At 49.3% G+C, this 15,223-nt stretch overlaps 1 protein-coding gene across 1 annotated transcript; it reads right to left on the bottom strand.

Annotated features, from left to right (window-relative positions):
• Positions 1 to 4,608: 4,608 nt before the first annotated feature.
• LOC126471307 (uncharacterized protein T26G10.4-like) lies at positions 4,609 to 6,369 on the bottom strand. The gene has a single exon (XM_050099429.1). The coding sequence runs from the start codon at positions 6,367 to 6,369 to the stop codon at positions 4,609 to 4,611; it is 1,761 nt and encodes a 586-aa protein (XP_049955386.1).
• Between the last annotated feature and the right edge of the window lie 8,854 nt (positions 6,370 to 15,223).

The raw sequence follows: 15,223 nt of genomic DNA, 5'->3' as shown, positions 1-15,223 counted from the left end.
CTAAATCATACCAGAATTATCCTTCCAACACAATCCTACCAACATCCAAAGAAACACCATTCACGATTCTCCTAAACCCATCATTTCGAAACCCTTATTTTCTGACAGAAGGTATGGGCTCGAGCAGTCCCGGTCCTTCGAATCACAAACGAGGGATACAGATATCCCATCCGACACTCCACTCCGCCCGGACGGGTTGGCTCGCGCCGGACCGTTGTTACGCGGGCTGGATGGTATGATGCGCCGTCGGTCCGGAGGCGGTGGTCTGCGTCCTGCAGCACGGCGTTTCTCTCTCCGTGGGGTGACTGTGTGCCAATCATAATCGTTAACAGAGGCTTTTCTGTTAGTAGCACTCCCTGCCTGAGCGGAAACGGAGTGACTGACTGGGGCCACTCGACGTAACCGTCGGCAGCGCAGAGGGAATGCGCGTGTACGTCTGCAGTAGAGAGCCTGTATAGGGAGAGAGTGGCCAACCGGACGATACGGCGGCCATTTTTCTGCCAAACTGCGGACGGGACTTTTGATGGCCAGTAGTGGAGTACACACTCAGCGAATCAAAAGCACAAGACAATATGGCGAAATCATTCGTTAAATGCCTTTCTTTACAGCTATAATATACTCATAGTAGCCTACTACATACAGCACAGGAAAATTTGATACAGTGGCTGTAAAAATTATTCGTTACTTGCATTTATCTCCTTTAAAGCTCGTTTACTAGACATACTGCAATGAAAGTAACGTAAATAGAAAAAATATAGTGTATAGCATATGTTTTGTATCGGAAGTGCATAACGCTAAAGATTTAACGTACCTGTATGACGTCAGATGAATGAAAGTCGTAAGCAGTTGCTTTCTTGTGACATGCAAAAAGTGTGAACGTATTAGTACTTCTTGTCACGTCTTCAAACTATTTGCGTGTCCCAAATAAACAACTGCTTACGACTTTACTGAATACCTCTCGTAGATAACAAACGAAAAAGATTACAAAAATCGGGTAATGTTAAATGTAGGCTACTGTAATAACGACCAAATATAACAAGGAAACTACCGTATCCCTTCTACCCCACAGTAAGTAGGCCTATTAAAAACTATCTTCAAGAGTTGGTTGGTTGGTTGTTTCGGGGAAGGAGACCAGACAGCGAGGTCATCGATCTCATCGGATTAGGGAAGGACGGGGAAGGAAGTCGGCCGTGCCCTTTGTAAGGAACCATCCCGGCATTTGCCTGGAGCGATTTAGGGAAATCACGGAAAACCTAAATCAGGATGGCCGGACGCGGGATTGAACCGTCGTCCTCCCGAATGCGAGTCCAGTGTCTAACCACTGCGCCACCTCGCTCTATCTTCGAGAGTACCTACAATTATTTACTACGAATAATGTTTCACTAACCACGACAACTGCGGAAAAAGTGCTAACATCTTGCCTGCGTCAACAGTCAGGCAATAATACTGAAACCAAAATAATGCCTAGTGTTCTGATTCTGGACGAAATAAAGTTTCACGCTATAAAGTCGAGTGAGCATGGCACAATTATTACAGGAACTTTCCGTTTCCAGCAAGGACTGTCAGATATTGGCTTCAGAAAAGCTTATGATGCTACCAGTATGCACGAACTGTTAAAGAAATAACAGCTTAAAAATGCAGTAAATTGTAATAGGCCTACCTGTTTTGCGTGACTGAAAATATTTAAAAAAACTGACATCTTACAATCAGAGTTTTCTGGCCAAAGTGAAGAGCCAAACTTTTTATAGGCGTAACTGAATATTTCAGTTAATATATACCATTAAGAAAGTTGTACCTGGACTTTATTACAAGAGTTACTCATTCCTTCCTGGCATCGTTTACGAACGTCTGCAGAATGAATTACAGATGTCAAAAACAATACTGTACAATTACTAACGTGTTTACTTCAAACATGTAGGCCTACCGACTTCATCACAAATAGCTTCATTATTTCAACTCGTATTTGAGATCGCAGACGCTAATTACGTTCTAAAACGATAAACTAAATCGAACGTGCATGCGCAACGCATAACAGGTCTCTCAATAATTCAAATACCTTTTAATCGTTTCCAAAAGTCCTCTGAACTTCAGTTCAACTCAAAAGCTAACATAGGAAGCGCGAGAGACGTTTGGCAGAAAATGGCACCAAAGCTAATCAACCAATCACGGGCAACTTCACCTATGGCCACTCTCTCCCCATACAGGCTCTCTAGCCTGCAGCAGCCGAACGACGTGGCCAGCGCACGCCACTGGGTACAGAGGCCGGCGCAAGCAACGGCGAGCCGCGGCTTTTACCAGACTCTGCACCTCTGGCCGGAGCGACGCGTTCGGCGGCAGGCGTCGGCAGCGTGCTGCCTTCATCTCCCGAACTGTGCTCGGCACTCGTGGCGACGCGGCTGACGTCGCAGAGCGTATCGACAGGGGGATGCCAGACTACCGCGGCGTGCACACACACGGCTCGCACGACGCGGGGGCAGCAACCACCGCCGTCCTGGATGTCGCAGACACCTGCCCACTCACACAAGGCGAGGGCAAGGCAGCCTGTGAGCCCACCACGCTGCTGCGGGTCAGGACCGCCGCGTAGGTTAATCCTAAGTCCAGCTGGTCTGTCCTACTAGCTTCGGGGACCGGACTGGTCTGTGGCCATAGCCCCTCTCTATTATGTAAGGCTAGGCGGCCTGTGGTACTAACTTCCCGGGCCGCTGTCGCCTGGGGCTTTCGCCCAGCACTAAGGACGAAGGGCTACTAGCTTCGGGGGCCCTCGCCTGTGACCTCCCGCCGGCCGACCTCTCTGGGTGCCCCAGAGTGCCGGACACAGCATCGTGTCCCATACTCACTCTCCCCCGACCGGCATCGCCAGGGGTAGCGGATGCTGCATTGCAGATCCGCAGATGGCGGCTTTCATCTTCAGCCGCGGGTCGCGTCGGCCGCAAAACTCGCACTCGAAAACGGGAGTCTTTTCCAGGTCGTGCAGCCTTCTGTATTGGAGGAGAAGGGCCGAGTGGTCCTTATACTCGCCAAAGGTTGGCCTGCCGGCAGCCTTGGTGACGAAGCAGATCCGGCAGCGGAAGACCTCCGTCGGCAGCGTCACCACCAGCTCCATCGTTCAAGTCGCGGACCTGAAACAGAAAAATAAACGCGACCGCTTCTCGGTGCAGAAATCGGTCCATTTTATCCCATATTAAGTTTATAAGAACAGATTTTTTAGTCATTGAGGTAATACTTGGGAAGGAACGTAGGAGAGGTTCACAGTCGGTAAGGAGAAAATAGCCGCGAAGGTGTAGCTCTACGGCGGCTGCCGGACACCGGAGCATCACACTTCGGGCCGACGTAACTAAGAATTATCTCGGAAATATAAGATCTTGGGTTCTGGCCAAGATGGAGAGAGTCATAATCTTGTGTTTAGCCCCAGTGGAGACCCAGACGTAGCTGGCCGGGGGAAAAAAAGGAAGACGAGCAGAGTGGAAGGCTCATACGTCGCTACCAACTCTGCCGCCGGTGTCGACAGCAAAGGCTGGACACACAGGAGACCGGTCTGCATCTGCCTCCCTGCAGATCGCTGAACCTCGATCGAGGAAGGGCCAGATGGGGCCTGAGCATCTCGCAACCCTCAGTCATAATCGGGAGATAAAGAGGGAGGAAGTATTCAATGCAGGGCAGGTCCGGCAGTAACACCGGCAGTTGCTACCCTCACAGCAAGGCCGGCCACGTTCCGGAGCCTGCTGCTGCAGCTTCGCCATATTCGGGTGCTGGAAGACCAGTGACTAAAGAAAATACATCGCATATAAGTATGTGTTTTATCCGACCTTGCCAGCATTAAGCTGATAAGAACAGATTTTTATCTATCGAGATAATTCTTAGTTACATTTTTACGAAGTATAAATTTAGGAAAAGAATATTCATGACTCTATACAATGCGAGTTTTACAGATTTAGTAAGTTTAGATAAAATTTAGAGAAACGGTTCTAACCGTACTTAAGAATTGTATTACTATTCTAGTTCGTGGGTTAAGCCCACTACTTAAATATTGAGAGACCGCGTTAGGCGCGGGTACTTACGTATGTCATCCTTAAGAGTATTACCGCGATAGGCGCGGCCTTACTTATGTCAGACCACGGTAAGTTGGACCTAATTTAGGGGCTATTTTATTTTTCCATTCTTCTCCATGCCCTGACAGCACACTGCACATGCACGGCTGCCAGCGGCTGGTGCGCCACGCACGCAGGCGGGTCACACTCAGCAGGACTTCTCCCCTCTGTCCGCCTTGCGGCAGACGTCACTGGGGTGTCGTGGCAGGAGAGCGTTGCTTCCCACGCTGGCTGGAGACTGCCGGGCAGTAGGGACACGTTTGGCGCCGCCTAGCACCGCGCCAACCGAGGTGGGGGCCATATTCGGCGGACACCATGGAGGGAGGGGCACCAGGCAGCACCGCACGCACCGCTACTGACTCGGCACTGCTGCAGTGCGGCGCGAAGATGGTGTAGCGCCGCAGGTCCCGCGTCGTGGAGGAGAATCTCGACACCGACGTCACGAAGGCACCGACCTCGAAGTTCTCCGACGACTGCAGTCTCGAGGGTCTCGCAGCCTGACGTCAGAGCATGCCACAGCCTAGGGGGACACATACTGGCGATGGCCAGTGATGTGTTCCACGTAGATGTCGCGGGACCACTTGATGGTGTCGGACACCATCAGCCGCCGCATCAGTTGGCAATAGCGGCTAGCGATGTCTAGGTGCCGGAGCACTGCATCGTTCTGGCGGTCCCACGCCCCCAGACTGCCGACAACCAGGGCGTCGACAGTGACGGAATAGCCGCGAGTGGCTAATCCGCGCGCAACGTCGGCGTACTTTATCTTCTTCAGTTGCCGAGCGTTGTCGAGCGCAATCCGCCTATTCTCGAAGGGGATCGTCACATCGACGATGGTCACAGTCTTCGCGGCCTCGTCAGTTATTACGAGGTCCGGACGCAGCCCACTGCTGTCCCCTATGACAGCTTGGTTGATCCTGATGTCAGGAACAGCAGTGTTTCCTCTTCTTGGCCGTCCAGCGACTGCTGCCGCGAGGCGGTTGAGGACCGCGTTGTGGCGATACTGCAGGGCTGCTGAGTGCACCATAGACGCGTTGATCACGTGTGGGAGCGTCTCATTGTTGTGGCCACAGCGTCGGCAGGCTTTGTTGTTGTTTGCCCGCCCATCGAAGCGGCGACAACCGTTCAGAGGCACGACTCCGAGCCTGGCGCGGTGAATGAAGCGCCAGTCTGCGAAGCGAGTGTATTTGCCTCCCGCCATGAAGTGGTTGGACGCTGTGGACTCCCTGGTGCACTCGAATACCTTCCCCTGGTCCGGTTTTCTGAGTAGGAGGTTGGGCAGGCGCTGCCTCAGACACTCGCGGAGCGTCCGCGAGAGAAGACGTTTGGCGCCCCCTCCCACCCGGACATGCTCGGCGCCAGTGTTGGCGGTGCGTCCCACGCTGCCATCATCGTGCTGCGGTCCATCGCCGCCATCTTCGAGGTGTCGTGTAGTCCCAGGCGCCGCCCCCTCCGTGGCCGGCTGCGTCACCCCTCCGATGCCGCCGTGTTCCGCGTCGTCAGCGATGGCGGGTCGGCCGTTGACCTCCACCTGCAACTCAGAGAGCAGTTCACTCCAGCGCCAGGTGACGCCACGCGGCGCTAGGCGCGTCCACAGTGACTGGATGCCGCCTCCGTCACGTGCGAGGTCACCCTCAGTGCTGCCGCTCAGGTAGGTGGCCAAGTCGGGTCGACTCGGCTCCCTCCCCAGTCGGCGGCGCGCGGCCGTAGATAGAGTGGCCCAGGCGATGTCGCGGACGGTGGCGTCGTCGCAGTGCAGCATGCGGAAGCCGTGGACGATCGTCGAGATGACCGCAGCGTCCGCGAGCGGCGTCAGGCCGCATCCTCCCTCTCCCAGCGCGAGGTACAGCTGTTCAGTGGACGCATGCTGTGGAAGGAAGAGCCATGATTTGACAGCCGCTTTCACTGCCTTGTCGAGTGCAGATAGCGGCCCCTTGCGTAACGCTCCGCCCCGCATGACAAAGTCAAGCCTAGGGAGGAGGAAGACACGCACAGCGTCAATCTTCTGCCAGGGAGCCAGCAGGGAAGCGTCCAGGTGCTGCAAGTCACGTCGAATTGCCGCGATCGCATCCGTTGGCGTCTGCGAGACTTTGTACCCGGTGGGAACGCCAAGATGGAGGTAGGCGTCACCCGCACCGAGCACGGCTGGTTCTCCCCCTTGCAGGGCGAATACCGAGCCTAGTGTCTGCCGACGGCGGATGTGAAGCGTGGCACACTTCGACGGCTTGAAGGTAAGCCCGGCCCACGTCGCCGCCTCACCCACAACATTGAGGAGCGTCTGCATCGCCTCTGAATCCCGCGCCAGAAGCACGATATCGTCCGCATACGCCAGTACACTCAACTGACGCCGCTAAGCGGAATACCACACTCATTTCTGAGCGAGGTTGCGGCGCGAAGTACCGGCTCGAGCGCGAGGTTAAAGACGATGGGCGACAGTGGACAGCCCTGCTTGACCCCCGCCTGGATCTCTATCTCCTCCGTTAGTCCGTCAGATGTACGGACGCGGGTGGAGCAACCATTGTACATATCGGCAATTAGCTGATGCAATTGCTCTGGCAGTCCCATCCTGCTCAGTACTCCAAGGAGGTGAGCGTGAGGCACTGAACCGAAGGCATTCGCCAGATCGAGCCAAGCAAAGCATGCTTGGCCTCCCCTGCGCCTTGCATCATCAATTGCCGTCTGCACAATGAAGTTGTGCTCGTAGCAGCCTTCAAACGTGCGGAAGCCCTTCTGTTCTGGGGAGAGCAGGTTCAAACGCTCTGCCCAGAGAGAAGTGCGGTCCGCAACGATTGCAGCAAAGAGCTTAGAGATGGTAGAGCTCAATGCTAAAGGCCGCCAGTTTGTCACGTCCGAGACGTCCCCTTTCTTGTGGATGAGGACGGTAGTGGATATTTTCCACTGCACCTGAGTCTTCCGCTCATTCCAGCAGCGCGAGAAGATCTTAGCTAGCACGTGGCAGCCAGGATCCTCACGTCGCAAGTCCGAGTAGGTGACTCCGTCTGACCCAGGAGCAGTATTGCTCGCCTTCTGGAGCCGCTGTTGCACCTCTGAGGGGGTGATCGGTGGCAGGACCTCCTCGCTGACATCAGGAGGCGTGGTGGCGGCAAAGTCCGGGACAGCAGCTGGTGCATCTGAAACAGAAAAGTCAGATTTAGCATATACTTTCTTGAAGTGCTCCGTGAGCACGTTGCCATCGATTTGGCAGTACGGCGACGTCTCGCCAAGGACGCGCTGCATCGCCTTGCGCCGGTCCGCGCGGTACAGCTTCTGAATCTCAGACGCTGCATTCGCGTCGTACCGACGCTCGGCGGCCGCCGCGCGCCGTGCGCCACGTCCACCGCGCTGCCCACCGCGGCCGCGTGTAGGGGCAGGGGGAGGGGGATTGGCAGCAGCGTTGGCGCGGCCCTGGCCGCGGTGCGCTGCTGCTGGTGGCCCATCCTGTCGATCTCCGGCTGCCTGGCGTTGTGGCTTCGTCTCGGCGATCTCGGAGATGAAGTCCTCGACGACAGCGACGAATGCGTCCCACGGCTGGTCGTGGACGCTCTCCAGGGCCGCCAGCCAGCACCGCTGCCTCTCCGTTAGCCGAGCGTCGGCTGGGGCAGGGGAGGGCGGAGCTGCCTCGGTTGCGCCCTGTACGGAGGGTACAGGAGGGTTGGTCAAGTTTGGTGGAGGACAGGAGTTTTGCAGCGGAAGGTTGGGAGTGGGACGGTTGTTACGGCGTCGGCATCTCCTCTTCTTGCTGCCATGTCTCGGAGATGCAGCTTCAGTCCCTCCGTTCACGTCGCGACGCCCCGTCGTCTGCGTCGGTGGTGGTGCCGTGCTGCCATCTGGCGTGGGTCTCGCAGTGCTGCTTTCAGTCGCCGCGCCGGTGACAGGTGGCGCAGCGGTAGCAGCGGGGGTCGGTGTAGCTTGCGCCGGCCTGGCGCTCGGGTCGGGCGCTCCGCGGCTGGTGTTCGCCGCGCCGCCAACAGATGGCCCAGCGGTCGCCCGCGCCCTGTCGCCGGAGCGAGATACACGAGGTGTAGCTCGCGCCGGCCGCCCAGACGCGGCCCTGAGATTTACAATTTTGTTTTGCTTTGTGACCGGCCGATTTGACCGAGCGGCTCTAGGCGCTACAGTCTGGAACCGCGAGACCGCTACGGTCGCAGGTTCGAATCCTGCCTCGGGCATGGATGTGTGTGATGTCCTTAGGTTAGTTAGGTTTAAGTAGTGCTAAGTTCTAGGTGACTGATGACCTCAGATGTTAAGTCCCATAGTCCTCAGTGCCATTTGCCATTTTCGTTTGTGTAAACTTCACGAAAATAAATACATTTCTTTCATGTTTTGGTCATATAAGCAATCTTTTACATTCATACATGAACTCCTTAATTACGAAACATTTGTGTTTGTTGGTGATCTTCACTTTGAACAGTTAGTATGAGCTACGTCGTTGTTACGCGATGTACGCTGCGTGTGTCCCTTACACACAAAAAATACAATTCGAAAATTTGTCCGATACATCAAAATAATCGGTTGTGGTCCCACTATAATCTGCTCCAATTTGAACCGAAGGTTTGAGTTATTCTGTGCTTGAACATCTGTTGGCAAGGAGCTGCATTTGTTTTAAAAACGCCATATAAGACTATACGGTGTTGAAGAGCTGACGCAGCAAATATGCTATCTCAAAACCCTACCCACTTTCTGAAGCCTTTGGAGAACGTTGCTGAAGGTGGGAATCACAAGCCTCCAACAGTTCACGAGACCACATCTTTACGAAACGCAGTACCAGACCAGATGAATGGCGTTAACAGTGTCTTACAAAATAGAGCAGTTGAGCTTCAAATGGCTGTGGAATTTCTGAAATCGTTACAAAACTTCGTAACATCACAAAGTGGAAAAATGACAGCGAAATACACGATGATGGTAACACGGAGGAAACTGTGGTTCGTGGAAGAGAGATGATCATGACTGATATTTACGTACCAATAGTCAAGTTACGCTGAGAATTTCCTCATTGTATAAACGCTTAAAGGAAAGCTCTTTCCTGTATGGGTTTTTCGCTGAGTTCTGAGTGAAGTCTGTTGCCGAATTTAAGGTAGGTGCCCATAGCAACAAATAGATTCCTTGAAATCTGTTCTGCGGACTTTGAAGTGAATTTTGAAGATGAAGTGGTACATTTTAAGTATTTCATCTGGGAAATTGTTAAAAGTGGAGAAAAAAATTCCAGCTTCGTGGTCATATCAAGACGTGTATTAAAAATCAGATTTCCCAAATGTTGTGAAAGTGTTAAAAATTTATTTATACCTCAGTTACGAACGCTAAAAGGTAGTGAATTTATTCAGAACCAAAACTCCTGTAAATTCGTCATCGATCTTCAATGGTGCAAAGACGGCGGGCATAATGACAATTGAAAACGGTGTCTTGTGGAAAACAGACTAAAAAAATATCATGAAAGTTAGTACTGAAATAAAATTACGGAAAGTAGACGTTAACATATTGGCTGAATAAAACCAATTCTGTTTTACAATTTCAATTTCGAAATGTAACACTGTTTAATGACACCTGTAATTTATTTTCTATAGGGTATTATTGATTATTGTTGTTTGTTTACTTCAATAAACTGTATTTACTAAATTAATCATTTGGAAAAATTAGGAGTTTCTTAGGAGATCGTTATGGACGGCGGAGGTGGCGTTGCGGCTTCAACAAGATGTATTGGTGAACTGGATTTACTGTGTGAAGACTCATGCAAACTTCCATAACACAATTCAATACTACAAATACTACCATGTTTCATTAAAGAAGACTTGCTGTGCTTTCATACCGCTCCCCGCGCTTCAGACGGCTATTCATACACTACAAAAATAGCGATACAAAACGAGCGTGTAACTACTGCAATGAAATCACTTGGCTTTTTATTTCCATGGACGAAACATATCTTAGTTTAATCAATTAAATTCATGTTTCACTGAGTATTGTGTGTTCAATGTGATGCGTTATGTGGAATTTCAATAGTGTAGCAAACGTGTACGTGCACAGAGTTGAGTTGATAGCCGCCAACACGAGTCACACTTAGGTGGTGTTTCTCAACTGCTAAACGAGATGGCAGCACGGACAGCCCGCAAAGAGTACTGTGGCCGATGTGCAGTGAGGAAATTTCGGCCGGTGTGCGCACGCCATGCAATCTTTCTTAAACGATTTTATAGAAATTATTCAGTAAAAAAAAAAATCTTTTTGCGTTACTTATACCTTTACATGTCAGATCCACTATGCCGTGTCCAGAAATTCGTCAATGGTCATAGTTATCGTGATATTTGCGCTTACGTAATACACTGCGTAAATTTCAAAAAAAGTTTGCAACGAAAATCAGGGGTTTCTATGATTTTGCCTTTGGTGCATATTACATTATATTTTATTGCGTCGGAAATTTAACTAACATACTAAATCTTTCTATAGACTTGGGTAGAGGTCTTGATCATTACGAACCTCGACAAAATTGATCTGATATAACACACCCATTTGCGATCACGCAAGCCAGCGATAAAGCCAGAACGAAATATCCAGAACATTCCTCATAATTCATAAGCTGTTTGAGGTATCAAAATGATCTTTTTGCAAAAGATAGCACGCTGAGAGGAGACTATTTTTTCATATGGTAATACAAAATTTCAGATTTAGCATGTTATTCCACTCACTACAGACCTTTTCGATGGAACTACGTAATTATTTATAAGGGCCATCGATAGCTGATGAAACGAGAAATACTGTGGATTTTGGATCAACATTACTGAAGACCTTACAGAGGATGTGCTTTCTCATAAGCTATTGACCTTACTTTTCCACCATTCGTCACTTAAAATTAATAAACCACTGTTTCAGAATTTTGTAGTAGTCTACACAACAAGTAGCATGTGCGCCAAAATATTATCTCAAATGTGCTATGGCAAAAGAAGCAAATTTTAGCATGACAATAAAAGAAATGAGTTTCCTCCCCCTTACCCAGTGTGGCTTCCGACCCTCCTTCTCTGCTGAAGACCAACTTCTCAACCTCATTCACCTTCTGTCCCTCCAGCTCAACTCCCATCGCTCCGCCATTTTAGTTTCCCTTGACCTCCAAAATGCCTATGACCGTGTATGGCATACCGGTCTCCTCTTTAAACTCCAAACCTGCGCCCTGCCTATCAATTTTGTCCGTCTGGTCGCTTCCTTCCTCTCGCACCGTCCTTCCTATGTCACCCTCCACAACACCAACTCCCGTATCTTTTATCCCACAACTGGCGTCCCCCAGAGTTCTGTCCTCTCCCCTCTCCTGTATCTCTTGTATACGGCTGATATGCCCAAGCCCACCAGTCCACCTTCTCCAGTATGCTGATGACACCGCCTTCCTGGCTCTCTATTCTACCCTTCAACGGTCCCAATGTACCCTCCAAACGCACCTTAACTAGTTCACCACTTGGTGTAACCAGTGGTTCCTCCGTCTCAACCCCTCCAAAACCCACGTAATCATCATAGGCCACACCACTCGCTCCTTTCACCTCCATTATTTCTACCCCACCCTTTATGGTCGTCCCATCCAGCTCACCCCCACACTGAAATACCTTGACCTCACCCTCGACTGACACCTTACCTGGACCCCTCATCTCCAGACTGTCCAGCAGAAAGCCCATTCCCGCCTCCGCCTTCTGAAACTCCTGTCAGGCCGGACATGGGGATTGCATCCTTCTACCATCCTCCACACCTACAAATCCCTCATCCGTGATATCCTCTGTTACGCCAGCGTTGCCTGGATCTCCGCCCCCACCCGTTTTTACAAGGCCCTCCAAATCCTTGAACGCCATGTGCTCCGCCGTGCCTTCCGTATCCGCCTTCCTTCCCCCACACGGCTCCTGTATGAACTGATCCCCTTCCCCCACCTCCTCCTGTTCCTCCAACATCTCCGCATCCTTTACATTGTCCGCAGGCTTGATCCCCCCCACCATCTGGTTTCCTCCTTCCTCTCCACCCCCCGCCCATTGCCGCGCCTCTATCGCTGTATCCCTCCCTCTCTCCACCTCCACACCCTCCATCTCCTTCATCAGGGCAATTTCCAACGCCTCCCCCTCCCGGACGACGAACTTCGCAGTGACATCTATCCTTCCTTCCAACTATAACCTGGCCTCGTCCCCCCCCCCAAGGGCCCCTTTTTTCCTCTCCCCTCCTTCTCCCAGAGCGGATTTTCCTCCTTCCCCCCCCCTCCCCTGAGACCCTGCACCCCATACTTGCATCTTTCCTTTCCACATCTCTCCCTATCTGGCCCTCTTCAGCGCGACCCCCCCCCCCCCTCTCATCTCCCCCCTCTCTTCCCCTCCCTCCCTTCTTCCGGTCTCCCTCATCTCCTTGCGCCTGGCAAATCCTCCGTTTTGATCATCGTCAGTCTGCCACATCAGTGTTGTGTTTAGTGCTGTTTCTCCTGTGCGTCAAGAGGTGTGATTTTGTGTACTGCCTTGAGGTTCGCCGTCAGTGTTTATGTGCTACGCCATCCATTGATACCTTTTATGCTCCAGTCATAATGTGCCTTGTGTTCTTTTAATTGTCGCAGTGTGTGGCTTTTTGTGTGTGCTACTTTTAAACAGTTTTTTATCTCCATTTTACTGTCACCCCGTTTTTTGTCTATTCCCTTCCATGATGTTCCCCCTTTTTTATATCTATGTTCACCATATTCTCTCCTTTGTTATTTTTAAATGTCTTCTATTGTTTGTTCTATGTCTTTCGGCTGAAGAGCAGCGCATACGCTGCTGCCAGCCTGCCCCGTTGGGGAATTGAAATACAGTAAAGGAAAAAGCTGACAGTACATCGTTTTGAGTGGTCACCATTCAAGTGTGGGTGTGGAGGGACACCACCTAATATTTCCAAAAACTATGAGCGTAGGCTTCAGTTTAGAATGGCTTTTCCACTCCAGAGCTCGGCATTTACCTTACAGCACCTGCCCGCAACCTCCACCACTATCGTTCTCAGCACGCAGGTCTTGCCGACTGCGCATCGGAAGGTCACGATATTCTGCGTGCACTATACATCCTATCACTGATGAAACACTAGTGTCTCAAAATCAGAAGTAGGTCTGGCAGTTGGCTGAAACAGGAATGTAGAACCTTGACTCCCCTCGCTCGCCACATTTGCGGCGCTGTATTGAATTCAACAAATATCGTTTCTTTTTCATTACAGTGCGGTCATTGTAGTTATGGGATAATGATATGCACATATACAAATGGCGGTAATATCGTGTACACAACATTTTTCCAACAACAGTTAGCGTCACCAATTCCCATTTCTACCACAGGGAGACCAGATGTACGAAATCAGAAACTGAAATGAATCTATGTTTTGTGGAAACTTTAGTTAACACTACCTTTATGTACTAGATTTGTGTTCAAATACTTTGTTTACACTACAACTACACAGCTCACAGTACCATTCTGTTGACACTCACTCAAATAAGAACTCTTCTATTAGTAATAGAGCAAATATTTTATTTTTTGTGGTTGCTACATCCAAACAAATGAGGAAAATGATTTCTAGTTTTGCGTTTTAATTTCAAACATTGAAACTTTGTTTTAATTTCGTCTGTAAATACAATAATCTTTTTAGAATTTGTGTGAAAATTTTGCAGTGTATTACATGTAGTGACGTAACGTGCGATTCTTACAGTCTAACACTAAACTTGTAAACATTGTGACCTGAAGCAATAGACAATGCACAAAAAAGTGCGAGTGACAAACTCCTTGCTATATGAAAGCGTTGCATAGTACCAAACACAGAACTTTATTTATTCAGTATGACCACATTTATTCTCCATTTTTTTATGCTGCACGTTACTTAAAAACGTGCTGTTTCAAAATATACGGGACATTTAACAAAAAACGGGACAGTGTACGACCATTACTCTCTTTGTCGAAACAATGGGACGCTTAAGCTAAATGATAATCACATAAAATATAGGGCATCTGGTCACCCAGTTCAACCTCACCCCTTCTTCAGTCACAACAGGCAATCCTACCCCCTCGCTATTACGCACCAGTCCTCCATGCTTATACCGTCACATTCGTACCTTCCTCACGGCCGACCTTTCCCCCACAACAGACTCCTTAACTTAGGGCACGTCTTCCCGGTTCTTAATGCTAGGAAAGTGCTTTTTTTTTAATATCAGTGTTTCGGCATAAAGTTTTACATGTTTTTAAACGTGCGCTAACTGTGCTTCGTTTTACCTTTTATTGTTACTGTTTCAAACAGATACTGGAAGAGGTACTTCTAAATTATTTCTAAAAATTACGATTTTGTTTTTCACCTCTACGAAGTTTCAGATTCATTGTAAATATCTCCCCAACTTATTTTCCGTTTCTTTTTCACGTCATTTAATTTTTGTCAATCAGCTGATTCAAATCAGTACTTTAATTGCCACTGAAACTTTGTGAAGATGTGAATTATCTTGAAGAAAGATGAGTTTTTATTTTCTTTTGTAATTCACGCCTCATCTTAATATGTTTATCATCTCTCACTCTCGCACTACCAAATGCTATTAAGCACTATCGTTTTACTCTTTGCAGGTTAATCAATATAAAGAATCCATTTTGTGTACCATACCTGTAAACACTCACAATTCAGGCTTTTTTGACAGTTGAATCCGATTTCATCCTTTCGCTGCAAAATCATCAGCCTCGACTTAGTATTTTGATTGGTCTACATTTCTGACAGCAAGTGAGGTGGTGCAGTGATTAGCACACTGTACTCGTATTCTGGAGGATGACGGCTCAAATACCTGTCTGGCCATTCAGATTTACGTTTTAAGTAATTCAGGGGTACTTCTCCAAGTAAATGTCAGAACTGTTACTTTGAAAAAGGAACAACCTACTTCCTTCCATATCCTTTCGAAATCAGGCTTGTGCTCCTCCTTTCATGACCGCAGTGTTGAGAGAATGTTAAACACAATTCTTCCGTTCTTCATTTGTGATGCATCCTTGTCTTATTCACAGAAACAAACTGAAATACAAAAACATTTAATTCTCTTTAAAATGTCCCAAAAATACTGAGAAATAAACTTCGGTTTTAACTTCAGTAAGAAGTAACATTTTTCACGATCATTTTACGCAAAGCTTTCTACTAGTTAATTATTTATATAAAATGTA

This window comes from Schistocerca serialis, chromosome 3, assembly GCF_023864345.2.
Source record: "Schistocerca serialis cubense isolate TAMUIC-IGC-003099 chromosome 3, iqSchSeri2.2, whole genome shotgun sequence".
In the NCBI taxonomy this organism is placed as follows: Eukaryota; Metazoa; Arthropoda; class Insecta; order Orthoptera; family Acrididae; genus Schistocerca; species Schistocerca serialis.
Note: the sequence above shows the minus strand (reverse complement) of the source record. Positions and strands in the feature narration are given on the sequence as shown.

Coding starts and splice junctions, on each gene's coding strand:
- LOC126471307 (XM_050099429.1), bottom strand. CDS start 6,369: ATGCAGACGCTCCTCAATGTTGTGGGTGAGGCGGCGACGTGGGCCGGG.